Genomic DNA, 17,233 nt, shown 5'->3' with positions numbered 1-17,233 from the left:
CACGTCCACTAGAGCACCTGCCGTGGTCACGTGCTGGGAATGGCCATGCACCCTGTGGCCTACGGCATGCCAAGTGGCATCCCCATGAGCAAGACAGAGGGGCCCCACTTCTCAGGCTTGGCCCTGGAAGCACAGCACATACAAAGGCGGGAGCAGACTCAAAGCCGTTTTCACAGTTGGGGTCAGCACAATAGCGCCAAACAGGTCTCACCCTAAAGCCTGACGTCTTTATTCACAAAGTCAACTGCAAAAGGGCAGGACAAAGGAGATCTTGTGGGAGTCAGTTCATCAGAGACAAAAAGCAGCCCAGGATGGGGAGGTTAATATGTTTAATCTGGCTGCTTAAAAATATAGAAATAGTATCAAGTTGGACAACATTGATGAAGTCAGAGTCTCTATTTTAGAAAAGAAAATCACATTCAAATTTCTTTTTCTTTTTTTTTTTTTGTTTTTTGGTTTTGGCCTTTTTTTTTTTTTTTTTGAGAGTGAGTCTCGCTCGCTCTGTCCCCAAGGCTGGCAGGCTGGAGTGCAGTGGTGCAATCTCGGCTCACTACAACCTCTGCCTCCCAGGTCCAGACAGTTCTCTCACCTCAGCCTCCCAAGTAGCTGGGACCACAGATGCACACCACCACGGTGGGCTATTTTTGTATTTTAGTAGAGATGGGGTTTCACCATACCGGCCAGGCTGATCTCGAACTCCTGACCTCAGGAGATCCACCCACCTGGGCCTCCCAAAATGCTGGGATTATAGGTGTGAGCCACTGTGCCCGGCCTAGACTTGATTCTATGGAGTACTTGTAGGTTCACATCAAAACTGAGAGGAAGGTACAGAGAGATTTCTCACACACTGCCTGCTGCGGGCACGCATGGTCTCCCCACCAGAGTGCTACGTTTGTTACCGCTGAGGGACCTACCCTGACACATCACGACATCATCGTCACCCACATCTATGGTTCATCTTAGGCTTCATTCTCAGTGTTGCACATTTTGTGGGTTTGGACAGATTTATGAAATGTTTCCACCGTTATAGCATCATACAAAGCAGTGTCACTGCCCTAAAAATTCTCTGTGCTCCAACCACTTTCCTTCTTTAAAAAAAAAAAAAAAGGAAAAGAGACCAGTTTATTTTGTGATTGTGAGCAAAGAAAGAAATGACACAGCTACCAATCTCCTATTCTGTGCCTCTTCTTCCCAGGTACAGACATTGTTTTCCTTCGGGAGAGATGTGGCTGATTCTAGATTCAGGGGTAATGGGCATGCCTGGATCATGGCCTTCATCATTCTCTTCCTGGCGAGAGCTTTGGGTCCTCCGAAGGCCCAGAAGTCTAGTGAACCTGGCTGATGCCCAGTAAATGTCTGCCCCGCTGACTATTTTCCATATCTCCTTCCAAGAGCACCTTCTGGTGTTCTTCCCTCTATTTTCTTGACCATAGCCCCCAGCAGGCATAAGATCTATGTCCTGGAGCCAATATTTCTACAGCGATGATTCTAGAAACCAGTCTGTTCTGAAAGCTTTCACCATTTCTCAGGAGCAATGAGAGAAATAAGCATACGTTTTTATTCATTTTAAAGATGTCTCCTTTATTTGAGACTATGTCTCTTCTGTATTTTTAGTGTTAAGGTGTATTCTGGGGGAGCAGTATGGTTGGGGCCGGGCACAGTGGCTCACACCTGTAATCCCAGCACTTTGGGAGGCTGAGGCAGGTGGATCACTTAAGGTCAGGAGTTCGAGACCAGCCTCACCAACATGGTGAAACCCGTCTCTACTAAAAATACAAAAATTAGTCAGGCGTGGTGGCGCATGGCTGTAAACCCGACTACTCAGGAGGCTGAGGCAGGAAAATCGCTTGAACCTGGGAGGTGGAGGTTGCAGTGAGCCGAGATCGTGCCATTGCGCTCCAGCCTGGGTGACAAGAGCGAAACTCCATCTCAAAAAATAAAGAAGATAGTGGCTGTTTTTTAGTATGTGTGTGCTTATTGTCCCTATCCGTCCTATTCATTCTTGCTGCTTCCAGGCCACATCTGGGCCATGTTGTCCTCTGGAAGAAAAGTTGTGACTGAGTAGAAGATGAATGGGAGGGATTGAACATCTGCCACACAAACTCTTTTGGCCAAAAGAAGAGAAAACTTAAAGGGGAACAAAAGAACTGTCTTCACATATTTAAGAAGGCCTCTGGGTTACTCCAAAGACCAGAACTAGGAGAAATGAACTAGGAGAAATGTGTAGAATTTAGCTCAATTCTCTTCGTGCTGAGTGTGGCCAGGTGCTGAGATGGGAGGCTCATGGCCACCCTGCAGGAGTTCTCCATCTCCTACCAAGGAGACAATGACAGCAATGATAGCTAAGAGTTACATTTACACGGGCTTCAGGTGTGCCAGACACTGTTGTAAGCAGTTTAGTGACAATGTGCCACTTGTCCTCACAACTGCACCCCAAGGGAGTCACTGTGGCTCCCATCCCTGCCATGCGAGCCATGGATCCAAGAAGGGCTTCACTGGAGTTAGGCCCCAGCAGCCTGAGGATAGAGTGATGATTCTGCCAAGAGGATTGGAACTTAGCTCCAGAGGAAGTGCTCTGGGTCAAGGAGGGACAACCTGGGGTGGAGGGAGGAGCCCAGGTGGCTCTGTCTTCTCAGCGCCAGAGATGCCGGCGCCACCCCAGTTGGTTCAGACCAGTGCCGTCCTCACCGGGACTGCCGTAGGAGCCTCCTCTCTGGTCTCCCTGCCGCTGCTTCTGCCCACTATAAACTGGTATCCACACCGAGCCAGTGGTCCTCTCAGAGCCGAAAGGAACATGTCACTCCTCTCTCAAAACCCTCCAGTACTCCATCTTATTTGAACAAGAGCCGCCAGGGCCAGCCAGGCCCTAGGTTCCTCACCCTTCTGCCCCCCAAATCCCATCCTTTCCCCTCGCTCTCCCCTTCCTCACTCCGCCTCCACCCCGCCAGCGTGCCCCTCCACCAGGGCCTTTGCACCCCTGTGACCTCTGCCTTGGAAGCCTTTTCCCACGTAGCCACGGGGCTCACTTCCTCCCAGGCTCTCCTGAGATGTCCGCTTCCCAGCGAGGCCTTCCCTGCATCCTGCTGTAAGATAACACCCCACCCACTCCCTGTTCTGCTCACGCTGCTTGACTTGTCTCTAGAGCACTTGTGACTGTGTGTTACGGTCTCTAATCTCATCTAGTATATTTGTTATAGATGCTATGGTGGTATATATGGTTCAGTGACTATATATGGTCTGCCCCCCTCAGAATGTAAGCTTCAGAGGGCAGGGACTTTGCTTCACTCACTGCTTCCTCATCAGAACCTAGAAGGTGCCTGGCACATGGGAGGCCCTCGATAAATCTGCAGTGCCTGGATGGGCAGATGAGCCACTCAGCTGGGACCGGAAAGCGAGAGACAGCTGGCACCGTCCAGTACCCGTTCAAAGGATCCTGCCAGTGGGCAAAAGCGGTAGACATTGCTCAACAGTGGGATGGCCCGGCATGGCATGATCAGACTTGGTTTGGGGCGGGATTCAGGACTGTTTTTGACTAATGAGGAGGAACTGAGTGCCTGTCAGACCTGGCAGTGCACAGGTCAAGCTGCTTTGTCAGGTGGTGAACTCTTGGAAGCGAGGAGTTTATGAGGCAGGACAAGAAAGGGCAAAGCCAGTTGGCTCATCCAGAAAGCAAGCAGGGGAGATCCCTTAGTGTTCCCAAAAGGGCACTGGAAGCCCTTTGAGTGTCATGAGGAAGCATGATTCCCAAGCTGCTCAGCTGTTTTCCAGCGCCCTGAGGCCAACAGAGACGCCTAATGCATCGGATCATCAGGCTATCAGGCAGGGACCTGAAGTTTTATTTTTTGTTTTTATTTTTTGGGGGACAGAGTCTCACTCTGTCACCCAGGCTGGAGTGCAGTGGCACGATCTTGGCTCACTGCAACCTCCACCCCCTGGGTTCAAGCGATTCTCCTGCCTCAGCCTCCTGAGTAGCTGGGACTACAGGTGTGCACCACCACGCCTGGATAATTTTTTGTATTTTTAGTAGAGACGGGGTTTCACCACGTTGGCCAGGCTGGTCTCGAACTCCTGACCCCAAGTGATCCGCCCGCCTCAGCCTCCCACAGTGCTGGGATTACAGGTGTCAGCCACCGCCCAGCCTGAGCCAGAGTTCTAGAAGAACGCTTTCAGACACCAACCTCAACAGCCTCTGTCTTCCCACGGCCCACAACGTGCCACTCGCAGGCACCACAGCTGTCTCCGGAGGGCCCAGGCTCTGGAAAGCAGGGAGGGCCTAGTTCTGGTTAATCAAGCTGGGACTGGTGTGGGCTGGGGGGTTCTTTGTCAATGGCTGTATCAATCCCCTGTTGCCGCAGCAACAAACAACTGCAACATCTCCGTCACTGACAGTAGCGCAGGCGGTAGTGGTGCGGGCTGTCCGTAGGGACATTCCCTGTACTGGGACTGTTCTCCCAGCAGAGGGTAAGAAGCAAAGAGAATCAGAGCCAAACCGCATAACCACATTCAGAGCTTCTGCCGGGACGCAGCCAGCATCCTCTTCACTCACACCCTGTCGAAAGAAGCAGGTCCTATGACAACAAGCAGATACGTCATTCCCCACAGGGAGGCCGTGGCCAGATCATTCCGTCTGCCGTAGGGGTGTTGGTTGCAGAAAGATGTCTGTGCTGAGGAGACCACCCAACCAGAGGACCACTCAAGTCACTCCCTCTGTGCCGATACTCTGAGTTATGTCCAGGGTTGGCTGAAAAGCTTCCTGACTCTGCCTCCCTCTCTCCCACCACAGGGCAGCAATTCCACGATCCGGCCGGAAGGCCCTCCGGAGAGGCTGGCCTCTCACCCCAGTCGTTCTCTTTCTCTTTCCTCCCGTCTGGCAGGTGGGTGGCCGGCCCGTGGAGCCCCTGCTCGGCGACCTGTGAGAAAGGCTTCCAGCACCGGGAGGTGACCTGCGTGTACCAGCTGCAGAACGGCACACATGTCGCTACGCGGCCCCTCTACTGCCCGGGCCCCCGGCCGGCGACAGTGCAGAGCTGTGACGGCCAGGACTGCCTGTCCATCTGGGAGGCGTCTGAGTGGTCACAGGTGGGTGCCTGGGCTTGCCGCCAGGACTCAGCCACAGGGACTCCAACACGGTGCCATGGTATTGGTGACATTCTGGTGCCTCCCGGCCCTCGCTCGCCCCCCGGTCAGCTTGAAGTTGTGTTACAGCTCATGTGTTCTTAATTTCCACCTCAGATAACAGCCTGGCTGCGGAAACACAGATACCACGTCTCTGATGATGTACGTGTCAACACCACAGTGAAGGACTGTTTGATCCCATTTCCTATGAAAATTCTCACATCAAGATAGGATAGACACATACTGACCGACTTTTTAATCTCCTTTGGGTGTATTTAACTGTGGTGTGCTCAGGCTGGGAAGGTGGTTTCAAAGGTTTGCCTTTAATCCTCCAGCAGTCTTTGTAGATTACGAGAGTCAGATGCCAGGAGGGACAGCTTTTAGTGTGCAAGTTGGAGTTACAAATCTCATGCCATAAAATGTTTTGCAAAGAAGTGGATTAAGCCTTAAGTCTTGACTTTGAAGGTTGGTCCTGGGAGTACAATTTTATCTCTGGTGATGTCATCCTTCAGGGCTTTGCATTGACTTTGTGTTAACGATTTTGACTGTTTGGCTATAAAACTACAAAAAAAAAAAAAATAGCTGAATAAAGGGCAGGCTTCCCTCAGGTCTTCCACCAGCGTAGTCTAGAAAACTCAGAGACGCTCATCCAAGACACTCTTTAGTGTGGAAAATATTTTTAAAGTTCCCTCTATTGCCAAACAGTTGGAATTATTTTGAATAAAAAAGTATTCAGCCCATTTTTAATGAAGGAAAAGTCTGCCATTGGCTGCTCTAAAACAAAGGTTAATTTTCAAACAGATCTTGGCATGTATTTGTTTATAGATCAGAATTTTTAGTCCTACATTTTATGATATTTTAGGAAAAGAGAGTTTGAGATTTTGTTGTTTGATTTTTTTTTTCTTTATCTATGCTTACGTTTGTCGGTTTAACATCAGAGGGATTTTTTTTGGCCCCTTGCTGGGAGGGTTGAGGCAGGTGTTCAGTCCCCTCCCCTTTCCAGTACTTTAGGTGAGCCTTTGGGTTTTAATTGCCTGGCTCTTGATCGAAGTAAGACTTGTGCTTTGATCAGATCAAAACCATAAATTTTCCACTCAGGGGTAAAATCCTGTCTCTACTAAATACAAAAAATTAGCCGGGCATGGTGGCGCATGCCTGTAATCCCAGCTACTTGGGCGGTTGAGGCATGAGAATTGCTTGAACCTGGGAGGTAGAGGTTGCAGTGAGCCGAGATTGCGCCATTGCACTTCAGCCTGGACAACAAGAACGAAACTCTGTCAAAAAAAAAAAAAAATCCACTCAGACTCTTTTTATGGGGGAAAACAATCCTTCCCCACCAAGTCTGACATCATCAATTATCATTACAGCACTGAAGATCTCTACGTTTGGAAAATGTGAGACAATGGGAGCAAGATTTAAAGAAATTTCTCTGTGTCTATATCTATGTGCACACCTAATCCTAATCCCGAATGAGCACCACACCAGTCAGCCTAACTCTGGCTTAGCCCAGGCTTGAGCAAAATGCTTCCTTCTGAACATTTAACTTGGAATCAAATCATTCCCCATGGGAAGCTCGCGAAGCTGGTACTTCTGCCGCTTCCCACGTGCTGAAGTCCCAAAGTGAGACTGTCTTCCGCTGGAAGCAGATGGGTTTCAGTTTCTCAAGGGAGAGTTTTTATTGACGTGGTCGCTTTTATCCAACCAGCTGTGTTGATTGCTCTCGCTACGTACTCCCCAGCTTCTTCCCGACTTTATTAGAAGAAGGATCAAATATCCAGAAGGAAGGAAAAGGTAGTGCGTTTCTCCTGTCCTCAGCTTGCAGGCCCCGCCCCTGATGGGAAGCAAAGAGAGAGACCGAAGGGCACCCTCCTAGGCCCCTTTGGAGCTGGAGCCGTCCTCAGCAGCCTGCAGCACTGCTCAGACAAAGGCTTCAAGAGAATGGGTTGCTGGTCGGAGTTTGGTTAAGGGTCAGGGTTTGGTTAAGAAATAGGCTGGACATTCAGAGCTTGAAATTCAAGGGGAGGAGGTGAGCAATGCAAAATAGAGGCCAGGCAAGAGTGAACTTAGGCAGAAATGGTGCATGGGTTCCTGGTTGCAGAGGAGCAAGTTGTGTGGATGCTGGTGCCAGGGGTAGCCCACAAGTCAGACAGTGAGTCCAGAGTTGCTGAAATGGTCAGGAAACCTTGCCACGCAGAGAAGCAAGGGGTAGCCCTGCAGTGCAGTGCCCCGGGCCTCCTGCCCAAGCTCCTGCATGTAAAGCCCACTGCAATCAGCCTCCTACCCCTGCTCCTGCATGCAAAGCCCACCATGGACTGACACCTGGCATCCAGGGACCCTTTAAACCAGCTCTACACTCCACACACAGCTACTCTCCCCACTCCCTGCAGGGGACATTGCGGCCAGTTCTGAAGCATGTGCATTTCCAACCAGCCTTAATTAGCCTTGAAAGAAAACCCCATGGGATCTTTAGACAAAGAGCTGAATTGAATTCGTAAGAAAGAGTGGCGAGGCGCGATGGCTCACACCTGTAATCAAAGCACTTTGGGAGGCCGAGTCGGGTGGATCACGAGTCAGGAGATTGAGACCATCCTGGCTAACATGGTGAAACCCTGTCTCTACTAAAAATACAAAAATCAGCCAGGCATGGTGGTGGGCACCTGTAATCCCAGCTACTCAGGAGGCTGAGGCAGGAGAATTGCTTGAACCTGGGAGGTGGAGGTTGCAGTGAGCTGATATTGCACCACTGCACTCCAGCCTGGGTGACAGAGCGAGACTCCGTCTCAAAATAAAAAATAAAAGAGAAAGCTAGATCATATCTTGGGATAAATGTTAATAACAAATATCAGGAATAACATTTGTCATTTATGTACCTTTTTTCCAGTGGACACAGTGGGATTTTTTTTTTTTTTTTTAAGAGATTGGGGTCTGTATGTTTCCCAGGCTGGTCTTGAACTCCTGGCCTTAAGTGATCACTCAGCCTCCCAAAGTGCTGGGATTATGGGTGTGAACTACTGCATTTGGCCTAGAACTTTTTAAAGTTGAGTTTGTTATAACTCAAGAAAGTCACTGCTGTCGCCTGCCATATTTGTGGTAAACTGAGCAAGTATGAAACCGCCTTGGCAGAATCCAGCCTTCTGCACACCATCTTTCCAAGTTATGTGTTTACGCCTGTGTCAGGGACAGGGCTCCCAGGGCCAACTTGTTTGTGAGTTTTGTCCTCCCGAGGCTGTGGGTCAGCTCGGCCTGGGCTTCCTTCTGCTTTGCTTTTGGAGATGGTAAGTTCTCCTGCCAGCCCGGGCACCGTCCCTCCCCAAGTTCTGTGGTGGGCGTGTCAGGAGCAGGCTCCAGACGCACTGCAGAGTGCCTGTTCGCTGTGTTGACACCCTGTCATGCCCTCTGTCTCTTCGCTCCTTCTTGCTGCTGGGAATCCTGAACTCTTGAGGGCAGGCACATCATTCATCACCCCCAGGCCCTGCCCAGGTCCCATCCCCACTGCCCCTTGCCAGGTCTCCTGCAAGTAAGTAAACTACCACAGGGGCCATGCGTCTGTCACCATTCTTAGTGTCTGCATTCAAACATTCACTGGAGCTCTCTGCAAAGGCTTTCCACCTGCCTCACGAGAAAGTCACCTGTGGCTTTTCCTTCCTTCTGCCTCCTCCTCCTTCTCCTGGCTGGATCGAGGAGTTTGTCCCAGGCTGGTCCAAGCACAGCATGTGCACCTGGAGGCCAGCTGGGAAGATCTGGGGCCTGGGACTCAGCTTTAGGGCCTCACCTTGCTCCGGCTGGCGCCTGTTCCCTGCCCCACTCATGGCTCCGTCACACACCTGCCCTTCAAGCTCACGTATTGCCCCACTCATGGCTCCATCACACACCTGCCCTTCGAGCTCACGTATTGCCTTGAGCTTTTGGACCTGACAAGTGGCCACTGAATTCCGCTCCCCTCATGTGACCTTATGAGTACCCCAGGTTCTTCCCACTGCTGATCCCTAGGTCCCTTCCACAACACTGGCCCCTTGGCCGGGGCCCCGGCTGGGACCACGTGCGTAAGACCCTACAGACCAGGAGCTTTTTGAGGGCAGAAGTGTGGGTTTTCATCTCTGCATCATCCCCACACTGCACCTGGCACATTGGAGGGAGTCAGTAGCTGTCGATGGCCTTGAATCGAATTGGAACTGGGTTAAATATTTGAATGGTGTCTTGCAGTGCTCTGCCAGCTGTGGTAAAGGGGTGCGGAGACGGACCGTGGCGTGCACCAACTCACAAGGGAAATGCGACGCATCCACGAGGCCGAGAGCCGAGGAGGCCTGCGAGGACTACTCAGGCTGCTATGAGTGGAAAACCGGGGACTGGTCTACGGTGAGAGCAGCCTGCTGGCATTTCTCTCCGTGCCGCAGTGCAGGGGGCTCGAGGGTCGGGAACTCAGCTCTTGTGATGGGTCCCAATTCTATGCAGCAGTCCCAGGGTAACTAGGCAAATTCATTTCCTTCCACCCGCTGCAACTACCCGAGACCCCGTGTGCTTCCTCCCCTGCTTCTCCCACAGGCCGCATCAGCACTGCCCCTTGGGGCTCACTGGGAGAACCCCACTGCTTCACGTGCATGCAGGAGGAACCCGAAACGCAGCCCAAGGCAGGACGCGGGTGCCCTGGTTGCCAGGCTTGCCATGCTGTGCGGTGTGCTGGCAGGCCCCAGCCTCCTGCCATGGGGACACTTGGGGCAAACATCACTTCCATTCATTCCCAGGACCCCTGGGCAAGGGCCTGGAGATGCGGGGACAGACAGGGCAGGGGGCCTTGGGGTGGTAGCAGGGAGGAGTATCACAGAACCACCAGGTCAGCACTCTCGAGAGCAAGGGTGAATAAAGGGCCACTGAATGTTTCTCCAGGTAAGAAAATGCTTTGTTGTTTAACTCCTCTTTTATTCATTCATCTGATATATCTGAATGATTCCTGTTTTCTGGGGACCAAGGTGAGCACCACTGCCACCTGTAAGAACCTTCTAGTGGGTTTTCTAGAGTCTTCTCACAAAATCTGTACCACTCCTCCTGTAAGCATAGACCGTGTTTGTCCTTCTGTATGGTCTTAGCAACTGAAAAACTCCTGCTTGCTTCTCCTGATAGCTCTTCCCTCAAAGATTGCCAACTGCTGACCTAGAGCCATTGGTTTTTGCTCAGCCTGCAGAATATCTTAAACATGTTGGAATTAGTGGCTAGCATTTTTTTTTTAAGTTCTGAGGTACATGTGCAGAATGTGCAGGTTTGTTACACGGGTATACATGTGTCATGGTGGTTTGCTGCGCCCATCAACCCATCATCTAGGTTTTAAGCCCCAGATGCATTAGGTATTTGTCCTAATGTACTGCTTCCCCTAGCCCCCCAACCCCACGACAGTCCCTGGTGTGTGATGTTCCCTTCCCTGTGCCCATATGTTCTCATTGTTCACCTCCCACTTATGAGTGAGAACATACAGTGTTTGGTTTTCTGTTCCTGTGTTAGTTTGCTGAGGATGATGGTTTCCAGCTTCATCCATGTCCCTGCAAAGGACATGAACTCATCCTTTTTTTGTGGCTGCATAGTATTCCGTGGTGTATATGTGCCACATTTTCTTTATCCAGTCTATCATTGATGGATATTTGGGTTGGTTCCAAGTCTTTGCTATTGTCAACAGGGCCGCAGTAAACGTATGTGTGCACGTGTCTTTATAGTGGAATGGTTTATAATCCTTTGGGTATATACCCAGTAAAGGGATTGCTGGGTCAAATGGTATTTCTGGTTCTAGGTCCTTGAGGAATCACCACACTGTCTTCCACAATGGTTGAACTAATTTATATTCCCCATGAACAGTGTAAAAGCATTCCTATTTTTCCACATCCTCTCTAGCATCTGTTGTTTCCTGACTTTTTAATGATCACCATTCTAACTGGCATGAGATGGTATCTCATTGTGGTTTTGATTTGCATTTCTCTAATGACCAGTGATGATGAGCTTTTTTTCATATGTTTATTGGCTGCATAAATGTCTTCTTTTGAGAAGTGTCTGTTCATATCCTTCACCCACTTTTTGATGGGGTGGTTTGGTTTTTTCTTGTAAATTTGTTTAAGTTCTTTGTAGATTCTGGATATTAGCCTTTGGTCAGATGGATAGATCGCAAAAATTTTTCCCATTCTGTAGGTTGCCTGTTCACTCTGATGCTAGTTTCTTTTGCTGTGCAGAAGCTCTTTAGTTTAATTAGATCCCATTTGTCAATTTTGGCTTTTGCTGCCATTGCTTTTGGTGTTTTAGTCACAAAGTCTTTGACCATGCCTATGTCCTGAATGGTATTGCCTAGGTTTTCTTCTAGGGTTTTCATGGTTTTAGGTCTTAGGTTTAAGTCTTTAATCCATCTTGAGTTAATTTTTGTACAAGGTGTAAGGAAAGGGTCCAGTTTCAGTTTTCTACATATGGCTAGCCAGTTTTCCCAACACCGCATATTAAATAGGGAATCCTTTCCCCATTGCTTGTTTTTGTCAGGGTTGTCAAAGATCAGATGGTTGTAGATGTGTGGCATTATTTGTGAAATTTCATTTGAAAATTTAGGTTTTGGCTTCGCTATGAAAATGTGGCAACATGGCTCAGGCAGGTAATTTTGCTTCTGCCTGTGCTTTACAGAAGGAAAAATGGGTTTTCCATTGGAAGGCAAAATTTATCAGAATCTGATCCCTGCAGAAATGCTACCACCTTCCCATCAGCCCAAGTCAGAACACAAAGTTCCCCAAACCCTTTGAGTAAAAAAAAAAAAAAAAAAAGCCAAATTTCCCAATTCCCAGTTTGCCTGGTAGTGCTAAGGTACCCTATTATTCTGGATTAACAGTGAATTTGAGAAGGACCTAAAACACCTCCTTCCTATTTACTCCCTGGTCAAAACATCTGACCAACGCAGTAGAACTGAGGCTGTCAGTCCAGTTTCCCCAAAACCAAACAGGGACATCACACAGTTACTTGGATGTTAATAAAGCTTAGTATGGAGCTGCCAGGATGTATCTTACACTGGCAGAGAAACTTAACCTCAGAGCTCCCACAAAAGATATGTGTGCTTTGGCTGGGCGTGGTGGCTCACACCTGTAGTCCCAGCACTTTGGGGGGCCAAGGCAGGATTGCTTGAGCCCAGAAGTTCCAGACCAGCCTGGGAAACATAGGGATACCCTGTCTCTACAAAAAAAAAAAAAAAAAAAATCAAAAAAATAGCTGGGCGTGGTGGCGCATGCCCATAGTCTTAGCTACTTAGGAGGCTGAGGCGGGAGGATCACTTGAGCCAGGGAAGTCGAGGCTACAGTGAGCCATTATTGCACCACTGCACTCCAGCTCAGTCAAGAGAGCGAAACCCCATCTGAAAAGAAAGAAAGAAAGATGCACTTCGAACCATGAGAACTTGAACTCACACAAGGGGCTGATTTACAGCTCTGACTCTACTTGTGTGCCTTAACCTCTCTTTATCTCTGAAATGGAATCATAAACACTGACCTTGCCTGTTTCTCAGAGATGCTTAGAGGTTTCAAGACGCTAATATATATGTCTAAGTACTTGGACAACTAAACCCATTTCATTTCATTGCCCAAAATCCACCACCCAATGTTCACACGGTTCTGGGGCCCATTCTGATCTGACCTAACCTTGTCTCATCAGTAGGGCTTCCGGCCTTTTATAGACAACACTGAGAAATTCTCTGTCCAAGCACATCCAGACCTAGCTTGAAAACGGTCACTGATCCTAGCCCAAAGACTGTAGGTGGGCTACCAGCAGACCAGGTTCTGATCCATAAGTAACACACTGGCAGATGTTCGGGATCATCTGAAGAACTGATGATTACCTCATGCCTACATGGTTACCGAGAGTCCAGAAGGTGTAGAAGGGGAAGCTGCCCAGCACAGTAACAGGCAGAATAGCATTGTTTGGACACTGAGTGTTCAGATGTGAACTGGAATAAAGCTGTCATTGTCATCAGGGAATTGGAAGGGTCCTAGCGGTCACGCCCTAAATGCAGCCTATACTATTGTTGGCGCCTGTGCCCACAGGGGTCCGGGGCAGGAGTGGAGGCAAGAAGTGGTCAGTTCTAGGCCTGGGCCACACCTGCCCATCTGGGGTTGGGGCACCTAGCACTGCTTTCCTTTTTGTGGGGTACCCCTGTGCCTCATGTCACTGGTCCCCTCCAGCCAAGGTTGTCACCCCTGCTGCACAGAAGAGGGAACAGAGGCTCAGAGCAGTTCCCTGACTCGCCCACACCCCCCGGCAGAGTCCAAGCTCCTGGACCCAGTTCTGTGCTCAGGCTACTTGGTGGAAACCAAGCAAGAAGGGATTGGGTCGGTGAGCTGAGGGGCATCCTGTAGATGGTCTTTGGGCTCCAGGGCCTGGCTGTCCTCAGCATCACCATTCCTGTTCTGAGGACTCGCTGGACACTTTTGCTTTCGTATGTACCTTGACCTTCCTGGTACAAGGAGGTGCAAAACAACCAAAACATGAATGGGAATAACATGTGGGACATTCAGCAGCCCTGCCCAAGACCTGGTGCTCATGCATCACGTGGCTCACTCAGCCCATGAGCCTTCCCTCCTCTGCTGTTTGGGGTCCCTCCCTGGCCAAGGACACTGTGCAGGTTTCCCCAGACAGGACCTTCAGCCTTCCGGGAATGCCTGTCAGGTAAGATGGAGCCTTTTGCCTGGCCGTCCTCTCTTCACCAGCCATGCTGTGAAGAACACTTCCAGGCTTTCAGAAGAGTGAGGTATTGGAGTCACTGTGTCCACTTTTCCCACAGCCCATTTGACAAGCTGTCCCTCCAGTAAGAACAAAAGGGATTTGTGGGATGTGAGGGCCTCCGTGACATCTTGGTTGCTGTATTAATCTACTTTGCATTGCTGTGAAGGAATGCCTGAGACTGGATCATTGATAAAGAGGTTTATTTGGCTCATGGTTCTGCAGACTGTATAGGAAGCACCATGCTGGCATCTGCTTCTGGGGAGGCCTCAGGAGGCTTTTACTTGCAGTAGAAGGTGGAGCTGGCATGTCATATGGTGAAAGAGGGAGAGAGAGGGCAGAGGCCCCAGACTTTTTTAAACAACCAGCTCTTGGTGAACTAACAGAGCAAGAACCCACTCATGACCATGGGAAGGACATCAAGCCATTCCTGAGGGACCCGTGCGCGTGACCCAAACACCTCCCACCAGGCCCCACCTCCAACGTTGGGGGGCACATTTCGGCATGAGATTTGGCGGGACAAACACCCAAACTGTATCAGCCACTGTCTGGAGCTGGCATCAGATGGCATCCCATTGTGTGCACCGAGCTGTTATGGAGAGGTCTTAGCCAGGGCCCCCAGCCAGAGCCTGAGCCTGAGGCTGAGCTGGGGGAAGGTTGGTTTTACCAAGCAGAGAGGGCCTGCAGGGACATTAAACTGGAGTTGGCACCATGTGTGTGTATGGCGTACCAGGAGCATGCCGGTGGGGGCTGCATAGACATGAACCAAGAGACCCTGACCCCAACTGTGGACCTCCTGCTGCCATCACCCAGGAGAGTTGAGGGCTGGGCACCTCCCCACCACCACCACCTGCCCCTCACTACCCTCTCCCCAGATAGAGAAACTTGCCCGTTTTCCCCTCTCTGCCTTCTCTGGAGAAGTGGGAAGAATACATTTCCCTAGGGTGGTGGTGGGGACCCCATGTCCTTACTCCCTGGAGACCAGACCTCTCTAATTAGATTCCATGGGATGAGGCTTCCCGAGCGTTTTTGTTTGATTCGGACTGTTTGGGTTTGCCGTATGGTTTATGTGTCATCTTTGCTGTCCAGCTTGCAGATGGCGCCATGGTTGCACCCATGGGTTCCACTGCCTTTTTAAACCAGTCACCCAGGGCTTCCTTCCTGTAACCAGCCACCAAACCTCATCATGTGCTGGCATTTGAAGGCAGCAGACAAAGTGCCCAAAAGGAAAGCAGAGAGAAGGCTGAACACTATCCGTGTATCACTGTAGTTGTGGAAGGTTGTTAATGTAACCAGTTGTCCAGTTTCTACGTCTTGGGAGGCAAACACCGCAGCAGCAGCAGCATGCTGGCTAAGCAGGTGTTCCGCTCACTGTGTTAAGCAGGTGTTCCACTCACTGTGTTGCAATAGAGGGAGCTCAAAGGGGGAATCTTCCAGCAGATGGAAGCTTTGATATCCCCATCCAAGCAGTCTCCTCTCACTTCACCCCAAGGTGCTGTTGAGAAAGATGAGACTGTTTCCAAGGAGGTGAGGAACAGGCCAGTCCAAGAGCATGCTGCAGGTGCTAGCTGGGGGAGGACACCCAGGGATGGCTGAGCACTCCTGCCACTCAGAGCCTTGGGGAGGTGGGCAGGCCCCTAGGGAAGATGGAGCCCCTCTCTCCCTGCCCCTAGCCCTCATCCTGACCTTGGCCAGCAGCCAAACACTAACCAGGGTTGTGTATGAGGGACACACATCACGTTCCCATCCCTGCCTAGGGCACTCCTATCACTCTGGTATGTTTGAAAAATGACCTGCAGCTGCCTTCCCACCCGGGATAGTGGCTCTTTCCAGAAAACAATGCTGATCATTGTTTTCACCCACTGAATGCCGGGTCTATGTATTCCACTCTGGGGGTGGCGGGCCCTTAAAATTGGGGAGGAGGAAATCTCATTTCTTTCTAGATAGCATGACTTCTGAGCATTAATCACCACTGAAATGATGGGATGTTTCCAATGAAAAACACATTCTGGAGGGATTATAATGGATGATGTTTTTAAAGAAAACCATGACTTAACAGACCAAGGGAAGAGAACGGTGTTCCCTTATACTGAAAAGAAGAAAGTGGTCGTTGACCCCCTGGTGCCAGTGGAAGGGGCTGATCTGACTTGCAAGGCCTCTGAGCACCCTCACAGCCCAAGCCAGCCTTCTTTCTGTGTGTGATGTGGAGATAGCAGTGCCTCAGAGGCCTTTCAAATCAAATGATGCAGTACATGTTCAAGGATCTGTGTTCTCTGAGCCCTAGGAGGAAGTCAGGGAGAACCAGTCTGAGGTCAAGTTCATGTGTATTTTGCTATGTCTGTGTGCTCCCCAGAAACCCAGCTGTTAGATGCCTTTCTGTGTTCTAGGCAAGGAGATACAGCTTGAGTTCCATGGCCTTAGCAATGAATGAACCTTGTATCACGCGAGTGGGTAGTTACAGACAGTTTTCAATGTGGACACACCATCTCTGAGGCCTGCACTTGCTTTGGTGGGGCCTGAACCCCCCTGCCCCACCCTGCAAGGCCTGCCTGCCTGGCTGTGGCCCCCACTTGCTGTGGGCATGTGGCCAAGCCACTTCAGTTCAGCCGGCATTTCTGGAGTTGCTGTTCTATGCCAGACCCTGTGCTGGTGGTACAAGAGTGGACAATGACTCGGCCTAAAGGGAGACAGACAAGGAGCTGGCTATAGTGGCCCATGCTGAGTCCCACTGGGCAGGTATGAAGTCAGCACTGTGGGATCCAGACAGCCCCTGCCTGGGGAGCCACAGCTGGGGGTGGGTGCAGGTAGAGGGTAAGACTACTTTTATTGGGATCAATGGCATTGGCCCGTGACATTTGCCGTTGCTTTAGAATTTACAAAGTACGTTCCCTCAGGGTATCTCATTGGACCCTCACCCATCTGTCCCCATTTTACAGATGAGCAAGCTGAGGCTCAGAGTGGTGATATGGCTTTCTTCACAGTCATACGACTAGAAAATGGCAGGGCTGGTAATCCACCTTGGCTTCAAGTGCAAGATCATGTCAGAGGCTTAGATTCCGAATTTGAAACAAGAAGGAGCTGAGCTCTAAGATGCTCATGTGGTCGTTATTAAGTCAAGTATCTGTCTGCTCTCTCCCCAGCCCATGACGCCCATCACAATCTGCTCCCCCAAAGGCTTTGAGTCAGTCGTTTACACTTTAGTGTAAATCTCTTATCTCTCTAGGAGATCCTGCATGTTTAGCCTCCCCTTAATTGTGAAATTAAAAGTTGAGTCCTTATTGAAGAATATTTGACCATCAAAAATCAAGTGCACAAGGCACTGGGGACCCTGGGGCCCTTTTCTGGGACACATGAAACTGTGCCATGGCAGCAGCTAGCACTCTGCATCCAGATC

The 17,233-nt window shown here is 50.2% G+C and overlaps 1 protein-coding gene across 3 annotated transcripts in view; it reads left to right on the top strand.

Annotated features, from left to right (window-relative positions):
* The window catches only part of ADAMTS17 (ADAM metallopeptidase with thrombospondin type 1 motif 17), a 385,247-nt gene that overhangs the window by 354,065 nt on the left and 13,949 nt on the right, over positions 1-17,233 (top strand). For 2 of the 3 annotated variants that reach the window (XM_024349376.3, XM_024349375.3), the window contains 2 exons: positions 4,875-5,079; positions 9,319-9,471. In XM_024349376.3, coding sequence (XP_024205144.2) covers positions 4,875-5,079; positions 9,319-9,471 — 358 coding nt within the window. The remainder of the gene's footprint in view (positions 1-4,874; positions 5,080-9,318; positions 9,472-17,233) is intronic. The other variant, XM_054667215.2, reaches the window with a different exon arrangement.

Source organism: Pan troglodytes, chromosome 16 (genome assembly GCF_028858775.2).
Source record: "Pan troglodytes isolate AG18354 chromosome 16, NHGRI_mPanTro3-v2.0_pri, whole genome shotgun sequence".
In the NCBI taxonomy this organism is placed as follows: Eukaryota; Metazoa; Chordata; class Mammalia; order Primates; family Hominidae; genus Pan; species Pan troglodytes.
This window is presented reverse-complemented; position numbering and strand designations above follow the sequence as displayed.